The 16,003-nt window shown below is 37.2% G+C and overlaps 1 protein-coding gene across 2 annotated transcripts in view; it reads left to right on the plus strand.

Annotated features, from left to right (window-relative positions):
• The window catches only part of hipk2 (homeodomain interacting protein kinase 2), a 113,973-nt gene that overhangs the window by 78,729 nt on the left and 19,241 nt on the right, over positions 1–16,003 (plus strand). For both annotated transcript variants that reach the window (XM_051869753.1, XM_051869754.1), the window contains exons 3-7: positions 3,117–3,240; positions 5,787–5,906; positions 7,430–7,516; positions 11,764–11,948; positions 12,063–12,225. In XM_051869753.1, the coding sequence (XP_051725713.1) occupies positions 3,117–3,240; positions 5,787–5,906; positions 7,430–7,516; positions 11,764–11,948; positions 12,063–12,225 (679 nt within the window). The remainder of the gene's footprint in view (positions 1–3,116; positions 3,241–5,786; positions 5,907–7,429; positions 7,517–11,763; positions 11,949–12,062; positions 12,226–16,003) is intronic.

Raw genomic sequence — 16,003 nt, forward strand, 5'->3', positions numbered from 1 at the left:
AAAAAAAGCAGGGCATCGTCTGTGTCTGTGGTTATGAGTGGTGGTCCGTATTGAAGGTCAGCTGTGATCGATGCTTTTTGACATGCCCATGCAGAATGATGTCAGAGCCTCAAATAGCAACTGAGTGAGCATGTGAATGCCAGTACGAGTGGTTTAGGACTTCAGAAGAAGAATTATGCTTTATTCAGGAACTGAAGAAGCACTCTTTCACTGTGTGTGATAACCTTTGCCTGACCCCATATTCACAACACCATTTCCCCTAATGCAGGCGACCCAGTGACTATTTGCACACTGCAGTGGTTCTGATGGGTGCAAAGATGTTGCTCCTGTGCTTGTTTGCACTATGTTAAGTGGCATTGTGTACAAGAAATGACTTCCAGGGTGCATCAGGCTTGCCACGCAAATATCAACACCGGGATCGGATGTTTGCACTTGTGTGCATAATGTCACCCATGCATACATGCAAGCTGCACAATGACACGCATGCAAACAAACGCACACCTGCGGGGTCACAACCTGACAGGTTTTAGGTATGCAAAATGTACCACGAATGAACTCAAACACTTTCTCCGCATCACATCTGTCTGTATAGGATCTCATATTTCCATGTGTGTGGATCTGGAACAGGGTTGTGAATTTCTTACCACAGATTTTTGCATTACAAGCAGACGTTTTATATGCAGGAGAATGAGGATGATATTTAGTGCTGTGTGTGTTTGTGTTTATCACACCCACTGAAACTCCTGCATCAGCAGCTGCTGGTCTGTTTTGCATATGGCATTGGAAGAAGGGAGAGAAAAGATTGAAGTGGGATATGCATTTGCATACGTGGCGGCCGTAATGCGTCCTCAGTGTCACAGAGATCCTTTCAACTGGTAACGATGTGGCTTATTTGAATGACATCGAGCAGACCAGCATGCACAAGGCTGGGTTGCATGACATCACTCCAGAAGAGTGATGTCATGTGCCACATACCTTGCGTGAGAGGCAATAGAAGATTTAACTGCCGAACTGAGTCTTTTCTTGTCTTTGTGGCACCCGTGAGTGGTATTTTGTTTCTGTTTTGTCCCAGATGTTCCTCCTGCAGTTCCTTAGGAAAATAGACATAGAAACAAATTAGATGACAAACAGTTGGCCAAATATAAAAGTAAAGGACTAAAATTCATGTGGATTTCACAGTTTGACTGGAAAAATTTGAGTTCATGTTGAAATCATTGACTTTGGTCAATATGATGGGAATGGATCATATTAGAGATTTTTATTTGTACCGAATAATATTATTTTCAATATTTGATTAACTATGCATGCTCATTTCCTCTATTTTCCCTTAATATTACCTCATTGATCTCTACAAGCACCAATCATTTAATAACTGTTGAATCTTTAGTAAATCTCAAAATAAATTGATAATAAATTGACAGTTGATTTCAATTTTAATTTATTTAGATAAAATAATATAGAACTTTAATATCAACCATGTATTGTTTATTGGCCATAACATCAAAATAATTACCGTCTTATCTGTATCAGACAAAATTTTAATGTTGAGGCTAAAATCTGTGCATCTTTATGATAATTAAGAGATCTTGTGATTTCTTATGGTAGAAGTGTTATTTTAATATTATTTATATGCTATTATAGTTTTTGTTAATATTTTTATTATTAATATATAAAAATAAAAGGTAATTTAAAGGATTAGTTCACTTTCAAATGAAAATTACCAAAAGATTTACTCACCCTCAAGCCATTCTAGGTGTATATGACTTTCTTTTTTCTGATAAGCACAATCTGAGTTATATTAATAAATATCCTGATGCATCCAAGCTTTATAATGGCAGTGAACAGGGTTCACAAGTATGAAGCTCAAGAAAGTGCCTCCATCCACATCCATCCATCATAAAAGTACTCCACACGGATCCGGGGGGTTAATAAAGGCCTTCTGAAGCAAAGCGATGCGTTTGTGTAAAAAAAAAATATCCACATTTAACAAGTTATAAAGTAAAATACACAAACGCATCGCTTCGCTTCAGAAGGCCTTTATTAACCCCCTGGAGCTCGGATGCGTCAGGATATTTATTAATATATCTCAGATTGTGTTCATCAGAAAGAAGAAAGTCATATACACCTAGGATGACTTGAGGGTGAGTAAAGTTTGGGGTAATTTTCATTTGAAAGTGAACTAATCCTTTAATTAAAATGAAGCTTTTATTGTTATATTTTTAGTTTTCACTTTAGTTTAACTTTTAGTAATTTTGTTATGTGCTTTTTGTCACTTGTATTAGTTTTATTTATTTATTTATTTTTTTAATCTAAGTTTTAATTTTAGTTAACGATAACACTGCTTGGGACAAGCTGTTCTTCCAATGTTGTCTTTACAAATAATATTACTGTGCTCTAAACTGAGGCGTCAGCCCATTATCTCTCTCTCTCTCTGTGTGTGTGTGAGTGTGTGTGTGTGTGTGTGCGCATGCTGTTTCTGCCACCTTCAAGACTTGCTGAAATATGAGTCCATCTCTCTCTTTTCCCAACATCAGTCTATTTATCTTTCCACACATTTTCCCCTCTTTTTTCCCCTCCATATGGCACTTATTTATCTTCAATCCCTCTATCCAAAAGAGTGGACCTCCTCGGAATCATGATTCACAAGCAGCACCCAGAGTAATGCCGTGTCACATGCCGTCTCTCTCCTCTCGCCCCCACCTGCTGTGTCCGTGGCAACAAAATGCATTCTGTGTTTGTCTTTATTACTCAACTCAGTCAAATTAAATGGGTACAATGAGGTCTTGCGGCTGCGACGTAACGAATGCCAACTTTGGGCTGAATGGAACAGGTTGCACATTAACTGGTTTTGGGCCAAAACATCTATGTTTCCCTCTGGACCTCTCTCTCTGGTGGAAGACAATAATTGCTCCATAAATGTACACTTAAATAGACTGTTTGAAAAATCTATCTATCTATCTATCTGTCTGTCTGTCTGTCTGTCTGTCTGTATGTCTGTCTGTCTGTATGTCTATCATTTCAGTTAACTATAATAACCCTGGTCAGAAATTAACATTGTAATTATTCTGCTGTGACTCTGTTCTTGAAGCTGATCCTCCACTTCTGTGTGTTTGCAGAGCTCCAGAGATCATCCTGGGTCTGCCCTTCTGTGAGGCCATAGACATGTGGTCCCTGGGTTGTGTCATTGCTGAGCTGTTTCTGGGCTGGCCGCTGTACCCCGGAGCATCTGAGTATGACCAGGTAAAGACATTGTTTTACTAATTCTTTAATGCATCACAATGGAAACAGAATAGATCCGTGAGATGAGGTCTGGCGAGGTTTCAGACATGCACTGGCATTCAGAAGTTTCCACCATTAGTATGTTTTAGGGTATTTGTTGTACTCAACCCTGGCTGTTCCCATGTGGCTGTTGCCAAGGGTGGATTGGGACACCTGGGGCACCAGCCTCTGTGGAGAACCTCTCTTGATGCCCTGCACACCATAAATAGCAGAAAACAACACAAAAATACAAAAATATGAAGCAGCACAACTGTTTTCAACATTGATAATAATAAGAAATGTTTCTTGAGCACCAAATCAGCATATTAGAATGATTTCTGAAGGATCATTTAAATCTATTTCAACAGTGAAGTCGACTTGTATGCAAAAGTTAATTCATGACTGTTTGATATAAATTTATATGTTTGCAATGCCTTACTTTCAGGTGTCAGTTCCCAATGGCCCAGGCCATAATCCATCATTGGCTATTTCTTTTTTGAAATTCAGTGGTCAGTAATGATACAAGTAGATAGACTATAAAGAAATAATGTGTTGCAATTGGAAAATAATCTGAGTTATGAAATGACATTTCCTGTATGATATTCATTTAGAGAAATGGAGCAGAGGAGGGTTGCTTTTTATGTGTGTGAGATTGTATGTATGTGTGGCCCTGCCGAGAGAGTCATCTCCTTTCTCAGAAAATGGCTGTGAAAACATCCCTCAATTACTGTTTGTGCTTAAGAGAGAGAAAACAAATCTGACTGTTGGCTGTGCCCCTGCTCTCTCGGCTCTCCTGAAGTGCTGTATGTTTGTGTGGAAGTGTGTGTGTGTCGTCTAAATGACTTTCATCTCTCTCTGGCCTCTCCGTAGTTCTGGACACATGCCGCAAACTGCCCAATTAGCCCAGATCCCGAGCTCTACAGTGAGGCCTTCTCTTAAAAAAAAAAATGATTCTGGCTTCATGGAACAGCCCAGGGCCAATGTTCTAGCTCTAAGCAAACCAAAACCGTCTTTAACAAGCTCTTAAACACAGCAAAGGACTTTGCAGATTTGTCTCCCACCATTTCTGTGTAGTACAGAGTAATAGATTTTTTTTTCAGCCCTCATTTGGCGCATTTATGAGGTCTTGTGTTTGGGAAGCTTTTCTAAGGTCTTGTGTTAAGGATTTATGGCATTTCAACTCTGCTGCGTAGTTTATTTTTGATTTTCATCTAAAAACAAAGCTTGAGGAGTTATTTTCAGCCTTTGCGGCACCTTTGACTCATTTCTAATAATGACACTCAAAAAGTGAATGGAAAAAAATAATCTGTTTTTCTATTTAATAAGACGGTAAATGAGCCAAACACAGTGATCAAGGTCTCTTGAGCAGATATGAGCTCGTTCTCAGGGTACAAGATTGGCCGATTGGCAGGGGCCATGGAAGAGATTATTATTATTATTATTATTGTGGATTCCTTGGGCTGCCAGGCTCTTGTATTTACATTTTTCAGGTGTGTGAATGGCATTCTGTGTAATTGAGGCACCCGGGCAGACCTGTAAGAAGAGGTTTTGGCAAGGGGAAGTCAGTCTCATGGTGACAGCATTCATCACAGATGCTGTTTACTCGTCTTCTAATGCTGGAATGTTGAAGTTGTGTCATCAATGTGGCAGCCAAGTGACTGATATGTTTTCGAGCAGACAAAATGTCATCAGTCTGTTTTAATGCAGCTCACTGTTGCATTTCCCAGAAGTCCGCTTACAAATTTTAGTCAAATTTTCTTGCACCAAAAACAGAATCAATTCATTTTTCATGACCATTTCCACCATCTCCCTAATCATTAGAATTAAACAGACTGTTTTTGCTACTCTACTTTAAGACTTGTATGTCTTAGAAAAGGCCTGAAAATAATAATAATAATAATTATAACAAATATTTAATATAATTAAAAATAAAATAAAAAGGTAAATAATCTTTCAAAGAAAATGCCTGATGGTGATTTTATAATAGTCAAAATTAATAATTAATGCAACTAATTATTCAAAAATATATAATATAAAAATAAATGTATAAACTAAAATAGAATATTATGTAGATGTGTTCAATAGACTTTGTGTACCATACATATGTACTGTGTACTTCTGTTTTTGATAAAATTATTTATTTTATCATTTTTTATTAGAATTACTTTACCCTTTTAAGAATTATACATTTTATGAATTATTATTATCATTTTCAGCCATTTTCTTTGAACGTAGTTTGCAACCCATCTTACTTCCACAATCTAAAGTCATTATATTGGACAAGAAATAAATGTATTGTAAAAATGTCAATATCAACTTCATGTTGACTTTATGACAATTTCTATATAACCTGTTTTTGCCGATTTTGTTTCAGTAAACTGGAGAGAAACTTTGTTATGATCATATGTCTACATATATAAAATGAGCAAGAAAATCCCCTTTTCCATCCCATTTAACTGTATCAAAGTAGTGAATATCCAGCACTATAAGTTATAAATCTCATATTTCCTGTGTTTGTCTTCCACCAGATCCGGTACATCTCTCAAACGCAGGGCTTGCCAGCAGAGTATCTGTTAAGTGCAGGGACGAAAACAACCAGGTTTTTCAACAGAGACCCCGACTCCACCTATCCTCTATGGAGACTTAAGGTAAACTCCCTCACCTTGTTTCGCTTTCACACTTCCTTAATCTGTCTAGCTTGGTTTGCATATAATATACAGCAACAATATTTTTCTGTTTCATTCCCTTACTCTCTAAACTGACGCATCCACTACACCCTGTTAACCGACCAAGGGGCTAATGTGAGCTAAATGAATTTAGCGCGAGAGGACTTGGCAACCAGAGCAACGTGGGATAAATCCTACTTAACGCCCCATTCTCATTCTTCCCTCTTTCATTCCTCCATCCCCTTATGCTCTGTTTCTCTCTACATTCCCCCATCCTTACTGGGCCTGTGGCTGGTTGCCCATAGTCTATAGTTTTCTCTTTAGATTAACTTTTGTTGAACTTTGCAAAGCTTCACATGGGGAAACTTTGATATTATTGAACCCCAATGCAACTGCAAGTTGCATTCCTAACCTTTCATATATATGATACAGATCTAATAAAACTAGAAAAACTTGTCCTCTTGTGTAGTCAATACCTCCTTAAACTTTTTGGCACTCAATGTTTGTGTCTTGGACTGTAGAAATACTTAACTCAGTGTCAAGTACTTCCCAGAGATTAGGTTTTATCTTTCATAGTTCAGGAATCTTAATGGAGTTCTCAGTTATGTTTCGTTTAAGTATCGTCCTTTGCCTTATATGTTTCTCCTAAAATAATAAAAAAGAAGACACATTCAGTTGACATAAAATTAAACTGAATAGCATTGCCAAGATAATTTGCTCTCGAAAGGGATTATTGAGAAATATTTGATTTTATATTGAAATCTCTGGATTGTTTTGGTCACAGATTAGTTTTTTTTTTCCAAATCTGAGCACAATTTAAGACTTTGTTGAGATCTCTTCTATAGGATATTCTAAATTAATTCAGGTCTTTTCAGGAGAAAATTAAAGAACCAAAACATTTCAGCTCTCTATTGCTGTCTAGGAGAAACAATTGAGATATGGAGAAGATTTAATTTGTGATTTTTCTTAGCTGTGGGTTTCATTCCAAATTCCAAATTTCAAAATCTCTTTCCGTGTTGTAAGTCACATGTTTCCTTTACCTATTCGATTTTAAGTGGTTCACGGTGTTCCTCCATATCTTTAAAGTGACAGTCAACCCAAAAAGTAAAATTCTGTCATAATTTACTCACCCTCATGTTGTTCCAAACCTGTATGGCTTTGTGTCTTCTGAAGAACTTAAAAGAAGATATTTTAAAGAATGTTGGTAACCAGTTTCAGTTCCCTTTGACTTCCATTGTATGGACAAAAAATACAATGGAAGTCAATGGAAACCGAAACTTACCAACATTATTCAAATATCTTCTTTTGTGTTCCACAGTTGAAAGAAAGTAATAAAGGTTTAGAACGACAAGAGGGTGAGTAAATGATTACAGAAATTTCATTTTGGATAGAGTAATAGGGTTATTCCTGATGTTGAAAGTGCTTCTCCAATGTTTAATTTTTTTGAGGCCTTTTTGAAAGATGAGCCAGGATAGTGTTGACAATATTCCTGTTTGTACTTACAGACACCTGAGGACCATGAGGCAGAGACGGGGATCAAATCTAAAGAGGCTCGCAAGTACATCTTCAACTGCCTGGATGATATGGCACAGGTAGGAGTTTCGTACCTTTGTTCATACCACAAAACCTGCCTTCAGCTTCAACAGAAGCAGAAATCTGGCTCATGGCTAATAATAACCTTCCTCACCTACAAAAATGTTTTGTCTCCGACTCTGTGTGGAGAGTTTCCAGTAATACTCATACCTCTGTTACGCTGAAAACTTTTATGTTATGTAACAGAGGACATGACTCAAAAGCACAATGGTGCATGGGAACCTTATTCCCCTGGGAGCTGTTCAGTGATAAGACACATGACTTAAGACCTTTTGCTTTCTGCAAGTTATTGAAATCAGCATGCCTCATCACCGGCCGGTCGTCAGATGTCTGAACGGTCCAGGCCAACAATGACGCAAACCTCAATTTGGATTTTCCCATAAGAACCGACTCCATCCCGCTTCATCAGATAAAAATGGCTGATCTAATTTACAGCAAATTCAGATGAATTCATGGAAATATGCTTATGCTTGGATACGCTTAATCTGTAATGTATCTATGTTCATGTCCTGTACAACAACCTTGTTTTACAAGAATTACATCAGAGCCTCATTTTCAGGTCAGGTCCTCTGGTGTTATGATCTAAGTACGGACGTACTCTGTACTGCAAGAAATGTTGTTTCAATCCTCATACCTCCGTGCTGTTGTAAAACCTCATTAACATAAAAGGATAGAAAACATATTTTTTTAGACAAACACTAATAATGATAATAAAACAAAAAAGATGTGAACGCAGCATAATAATAAACAAACAAATGAATGATAATAATAATGATAATAATAATAATGCAGATTATAATAATAAAATGGTGTTATTAAGAAAAATATTTATTTATTTAATTAATTAATTTAATTAATTTATTTGATAAGTCATAATAAAATAAAACAAAAAATAAAAATCAAATAAACAAATTAATATTTATTATTTTTTATTATTATTTCATTGTAAATCATAATAAACAAAACCATTTGAAATCAAATTAACAGATTATTATTTACTTATTACTTATTACTTATTATATATATGATATTATTTATGATTAATTATTATATTATATGTTATATAATAATAATTATACAAAATTATGAAATGCAAATACAAATGCAAAATGCAAACAAACAAGCAAGGGGAAAATAAAATAAGGTGGTCTTTATTTATTTATTTAAATAAGCCACCTTAACGCAACCGTTGACAGTTTAGAGGCCAAAGACATCTTTTTAACCTAGAATATGACATTAGAACAACCAAACAGTGTGTGTGTTTGCTCTGTTTCCGCTGTTGCAGCACTGCCGGTTTGTTTGAGGAACATCTGCACTGCTGTCTCCATGATTTGCACCTGTATTTAAATTGTTGCACTTTAGAGAATACGGCACTTGTGATTTCAACCGATTTAAATGTGACAGTCAGATGTGAAATGGAGAGCAAGAAGAATGATTGTTCTCGGTTTCATCATCTTCAAGAGATAGTTCACTAGATGTGCCTGCGTAACTGTTTTTGCAAGATTTGTGTACGGCAGCTATGCAGGCACTCCCCTCGCATGCGGTTCATATTCTGTGTCCTGAATGATTATTTTTCCTCTCGTGTCAAAGATTATTTCTTTATCATGCAGCAGGGTGATGGAAACAGAGAGAGAGACAGAGCAGGACTAAAATAGCATGCATAAAAGAAGACTCTGATTTGCACTGGTGACTGGCGGTTTATCTGATAGCTCGGGGTGGTTAGGCCACAGATAAACAGCATGACGGTATGAAAAATGAGTTAGCAATCTCTGACAGGGATTCCCAATAAAAAAGCTCTGCTGCACTGCTTCTCACCTCTGGCAAAACACCCCTATCAGACAATAAAAGTGTGTTTCTTCAAATACAGGCACTTTTTTGTCCCAGGGGTTGATTTACAGATTTCAACTTTTCTTTGTTATACTGTACATATATAAATAGTTTTTGAAACTTTTTCCCATGTCTTCTTCATGTATATTTGCTTCTTTTCATATGCCTTGTATGTATAGATTAAATTGTCCAATATAATGACTAGCTAGTCAAATTTGCCCCTATTTGGGTGTGAGCAAAAACATGCCGTTTTTGTGTGTGTCCCTTTAAATGCAAATGAGCTGCTGCTCCCGGCCCACTTTCCAGAAGAGGGCGGAGCTTTAAAGGATTAGTTCACTTTCAAATTAAAATTTGTTGATAATTTACTCACCCCCATGTCATCCAAGATGTCCATGTCCTTCTTTCTTCAGTCGGAAATAAATTAATGTCTTTGATGAAAACATTCCAGGATTTTTCTCCTTATAGTGGACTTCAGTAGACCCCAAACGGTTGAAGGTCAAAAAGCTTATGCTGTACGTCCTACACCTTCCCTATTCAACTTACGGAATGAATGCAGCGCCAGTTCCGTTTTTTCCGTAAGTTGAAAAGGGAAGGTGTAGGACATACAGCGTAAGCTTTTTGAAGAATACAGAAGGCGGTCTGGCGGAAGCACTTGCAAGGCGATCATTTGTGTTTATAAAGGATATATATTTATAAATTTTTTTTTTTTTAGAAAATGACCGATCATTTCGTCCTACCTTATTCCTCGACTGGTATCGTTTAAAGCCCTTTGAAGCTGCACTGAAACTATAATTTTGACCTTCAACCGTTTGGGGTCAATTGAAGTTCACTATAAGGAGAATAATCCTGGAATGTTTTCATCAAAGACCTTAATTTCTTTTCGACTGAAGAAAGAAGGACATGGACATCTTAGATGACATGGGGGTGAGTAAATTATCAGGAAATTTTAATTTGAAAGTGAACTAATCCTTTAACAGCTCATGCTTTGGTTGCTCAACAACAACAAAGCTGGAGAATCTCATGCAGCCAAAATGACAATTGTCAGTAACGGTGTTCAGCCTTACATTGTTTAAACTGATGGAGAGACTCAGGAAGAAGTCACAGCTTTTTGAATGCAACTGGATGTTTCTGAATGGTTACTGGATAAATTTATGTAGTTGATTCAACTCATCAACTACCATGTGCCGTCATGTTAATCTTTTGTGCAAATCTAGCGTTGAATTGATCCTCATTTGTGAAGCAGTTCAGCGTAAAATGACAGCATGGTAACAACACTATACTACAACAACTCTTCCTCTTCTCTAAAGCAGCTCAACATGGCCTCGTCCCTTTTGTTGCGTGTTCCCGGGGGCAGGGTTTACGTATATTTTGCGGTTTGTGATGTCACCAACCCGGGAAGAAGCTTGTTGTAGTCCCTACCAGCCGTTTGTTGTAGTCCTTAAAAAGCAATTTCTGTAAAAGGAAAGATCTCACTTTGCATTAAACTTTGAGCGTCGTAACTTTGCAGATGTTGTTTATGCTCTAACAGCAACATTTACACACTAACTAAAGTTAAAAAAGTGAAATCATAATCAAGGACCCCCTTTAATATATTTTCACATCCTCAGACAGATGGGAATATTTGGCCTGACATCTGAAGCATTCCTAAGATGGCCTGTAAATAGCTGTAAATTTGAGGGCAAATATTGGATATATCAGAAAGGTTATTGCTGTCCTCTGAGAAACGCACACACTTTTTGACTGACAGACCTGTGTATATTAATAGAGTCGTACCCGTCAGGCACTGCGGGACGTGGGAGTTATTTACACACAAATACTCACATGCATTATTTACAAAAGCTGTAAGATGTAAGCTGCATCAGAAGATACAGCTGAAAGATTCCATCATTTGAGAACACCCAGGCTTGCATTGAACACACATTCGGCTCCTAGAGATGACTTATTCCGCAATTATGGTTGCTAATTTTCTCTACTTCCTTTATTCATGGATTAGCACTGTCCAGTGCATTTACAAATATTACCTAAATAAGCAACTTTTGTAATTTTGCATTAAAGCATTACAGCATTAAACTTTTTTTCGGCATTTTCTGTGCTGATTTTTTGAAGGGAAATTTTATAAAAAGTATTAAATGAAGATGAGTGCACTACACATTTATTGCTAACTGAAAGCATGATTCAATTCACAATCATAAATGAACATGGAAGAGGCATGTTATTTTAGAATATGAAATTCAATAGAATCTTTTGGGAATTCTTTTTCCTGAGGAATTCAGTGGGCACAGATTCCATTGTGTTACGTCAGAAAAAGAAGGCAAGAGCTGGTTAACTGTGTTTCAGGATCCCTAAAGTACTTGTTGGTCTCTGTATGTCAGTCAATGTGTTTCTCTCTCTCTGATTTTCTCTCTTTTGCTTTGTGCAGGTGAATATGACCACAGACTTGGAGGGCAGCGACATGCTGGCGGAGAAGGCCGACAGGAGGGAGTTTATTGACCTGCTGACCAAGATGCTGACCATCGACGCAGACAAGAGAATAACGCCCATAGAGACACTCAACCACCCCTTTGTCACAATGACACACTTGCTGGACTTCCCACACAGCACACAGTCAGTTCAACTACACCAACAGGAAACTTTTGGGGGGAGTCGTAAAGGTTGTGTAGATTTATCAAATAGGTTATTGTGTTTAGATCGCTGACTATGTCCTTTTTGTTTTTGCAGCGTCAAATCCTGCTTCCAGAACATGGAGATTTGCAAGCGTCGGGTGAACATGTACGACACAGTCAATCAGAGCAAGACGCCCTTTATAACACATGTAGCCCCTAGCACCTCCACCAATCTCACCATGACTTTCAACAACCAGCTTAACACTGTGCATAGCCAGGTCAGTATCCACACAAACACACTTTTACATTATCACATCTAACTAGACTTCCTATTACCTTGTAGTGTTCTTAATTAAAGTTATGAAACCATAAATCAAGTTTGTTGTTGTTGTTGGTTGTGGTGGTGTAAGTTTCTAACCTAGCTGGGTCAAAATTACTAAAAATGACCCTGTAAGCTGAAATGAGCAAATGTGCTCAAAAAGAAAATTAGTTAACGCATAAATAATGAAATAAATGTACTTGAGCATGAAGATACATATACTTAAATTGTGATATCATAAACACTTAAATATTTGTAATTTGTAAATAATAAATTATAAATAAAAACATTTGTAAACATATTAATCTGTATTTTTGTCTTGATTTCCAGCATTAATATCCTTAAAAGCATCCTTAAACAAGACAAATGTATTTGAGAAGTCAGATGATAAATATAATTAAATAAATTATAAGATCATAAATATTGAAATATTATTTAAATATTTAAATAAGCAAATATTTGTAATTTGTAAATAATAACTAAAAAAAAAAGCATTTGAAAAAATATTAATATTAGTATTTTGTCTTCATCTCCAGTAAAAATCCTTAAAAACATCTTTAAACAAGATAAATGTACTTGAGAAGCCAGATAACAAATATAATTAAATAAATTTTAAGTTCATAAATATTTAAATTATTAAATATTTATAAGTTGTAAATAATTATTTGTAATAATAATAATAATAGTTATCAAAATAATACAATAAAATTATATATATTGTGTTAAATGTTGCGCAAAATTATGTAATTAAATGTTTTAATGGAAAAGGAGTCAAGATTTCTGTGGTGTATGGACCAGTTTCTTTTTTGGCCACATCATAAATTACTAACTTATATTTCAATCTCACAACTACAGCCATGTCAGAACGAACACAACAACAAGCTATAATGTATGTGACGACAAACTTTATTTGAATTCAGTTGCTACCTAAACCCTTGTCGATCCCTAGTTCAGTTTAGTTTCCCTTAAAGCTGCAGATAATTAATTGCACTACATGCACAGACTCATTTGCAGTGGGACAATCCAAATAAATTAGTGTAGCATTGGCCCATTGACCACTAACAGTATCGGATGACTTCCTTCAGTGGACAGAACACTAGTCATATCATGGGCCATTTGGGCTGTGTGTGTGTGTGTGTGCTTGCCTATATGTGTGTGTTTCCAGCCTTGCAGCCCTCTGTGACAATGTGCTGATTAACAACATGACAGCCTCTACTTCCTGCTTGGCTTGCATTTTACTACTTTGCAGCCTTAAAGATTGCACCACTTTGTTTCCTTCTCTCCTTTTGTTTCCTCCTGTTTTGCCTCAGTGCAGTTTAGCTTCACCAGGGAGCGTTTGTCTAAACTGCTGACAGAGGGCCAGGCATGAATCCCATAATTCCTTCATTTTGAGTTCTTTGATCGGCTCAAAACACAACTTTCCCCTTCGAATAAACATGTCTACAGTCAAAAAGTCATATGGCTGTAATGTTATAGCATTCCGGCATCTCTGTAACGTCATGAGAAGAACATTGTGTAGGGCATACAGTGTGTTCGAAGGGAAAGCTTGTGTAGCATTAGCCAGCTGTGAGGGTGAAGTGTTTATTTTGTGTGATGAATGCCATGGCGGCGTATTGATTAACTCTCTCCCCTGGTGCTCGTCGGCCTTGCTAAACGGGGAATATGAAAAATGAAAAGCCCTGTACTGAATTCTCCCCATACAAACCTTAATGAAAAGTCTATAATTACTAGCAGAGGCATGAGATGAAACAGTATTGCTTTAGTAACAGATGAAAGTAAATAACACTAGCCTCCATTAAACAAACAGGTTTTGATGATGCAGTTTAAGCATATCTTTTTTGTCTATTTTGTTCAATTTCGCCACTGTCTTGGAAGAAATGACAGGCATTTTATATGGAAATGCACTTGTATGGTCATGTCTAGATGATAAAGCTCTTCTACCTCCTTCTACCAAGGTTACAGATAGGGTTGGTTGACGAGACACTCCAAATAAATAGTTTATAAATGAGGCATGTGAATTTCACAAGACTTTTTGAAGAGGGTTACAATGTAGACATGATCTATTCAGACTTTACTCTCGACCTCATGGCTTTTTTTTGTGTGTGTGGAATTTTTGTGACTTTGTATTTTCTGAGATAGTACAGGAAGACGGAAAAAAGAAAGAGGCTCAAACCCACACTTTTCATATTACCACCACAACTCAACATTTTGATGTCTGAACATTCCTGCATACCACTAAGCCATAGCTCGGACCTTTTTTTCTTTTTAGTTTTGGAAGTTCTAAACAGGCGCACAAGGTCCTGAGTACTCCAGGCTCAAACCCACATTTCCCATATGAGCTCCAAGGCTCAAAATATTGTGCAGACTGCTAAGCCATTGCTCGGACTATAATTTTTCACTTTGGAAGGTCTGAACAGGCACATGGGAGTTTGATTAGGCCAGACTCAAACCCACATTTCTCATATTAGCACCATGGCTCAACATATTGTCTGAGCATGTGTGTTGACCGCTAAGCCAAAGCTCCTCAGACCATTTTTTTAGTATTGGTAGTTCTGAACAGGTACATGGGAACTTGAGTAGCATAGACTCATCCCCAGATTTCCCAAATAAGCTTTGTTTCACAAGACTTTTTGAAGATCTATTGACCTATTGAGACTTGACACTTGACCTCATGACTTTTTTTGTGAAAAGAAAGAGGCTCAAACCCACATTTCTCGTATTACCACCACAGCTCAAAATTTTGATGTCTGTGCATGCTCTCATACCACTAAGCCATAGCTCAGACCTTTTTTTTTTTTTTTCTGAACAGGCACATAAGATCCTGAGTAGGCCAGACTCAAACCCACATTTCCCATATGAGCTCCAAGGCTCAAAATATTGTGCTGGAGCATGTGTGCAGACTGCTAAGCCATTGCTCGGACCATTATTTTTCATTTTGGAAGGTCTGAACAGGCACATGGGAACTTGAATAGGCCAGACTCAAACCCACATTTCCCATATGAGCTCCAAGGCTCAAAATATTTATGCTAGAGCATGTGTGCAGACTGCTAAGCCATTTCTCTGACCATTCTTTTTCATTTTGGAAGGTCTGAACAGGCACATGGGAACTTGAATAGGCCAGACTTAAACCCGCATTTCTCATATTAGCACGATGACTCAACATATTGTCTGAGCATGTGTGTCGACCACTAAGCCATAGCTCAGACCATTTTTTTAGTTTTGGAAGTTCTGAATAGGTACATGGGAACTTGAGTAGGATAGACTCAACCCAAGATTTCCCAAATAAGCTTCATGGCTATAAGTGTTGAAGTCGGAGCATGTGCACTTACTGCTAAGCCATGGCTCGGACCTTCTTTTTTGCTTTGAGCAGCCCTTTCCTTCCTCTCTCTGGCGATGTTACCGCACTCATATTTTTACTTCTGGCTATATTTTTGGCTCGCGTTTTCATTATAGAGAGAGAGTGACTTTGATGGAAGGACCTGTACAATTCTTTTGAGAAGCACATTCGGTTCACCGTTCTAGATGGAGGAGTGGGAGTTCCCTCGTTCATCAAACCTCCTAGACGGCGCAAATTCCACATTGATAGATGAATAAACAGATGAATGTGCTGCAGTCAGGCCGGATTAAAAAGCAGTGGAGGGGAAATCTAGAGCAGAGGCTTTGAAGAACAGATTTTCTCTCCCCTCACCAGTTAGATCTGTGTGTATATTTAATCATAGCTTTAGCGCAAAGAGGGA

The sequence above is a fragment of the Ctenopharyngodon idella genome, chromosome 18 (assembly GCF_019924925.1).
Source record: "Ctenopharyngodon idella isolate HZGC_01 chromosome 18, HZGC01, whole genome shotgun sequence".
Taxonomy (NCBI): Eukaryota; Metazoa; Chordata; class Actinopteri; order Cypriniformes; family Xenocyprididae; genus Ctenopharyngodon; species Ctenopharyngodon idella.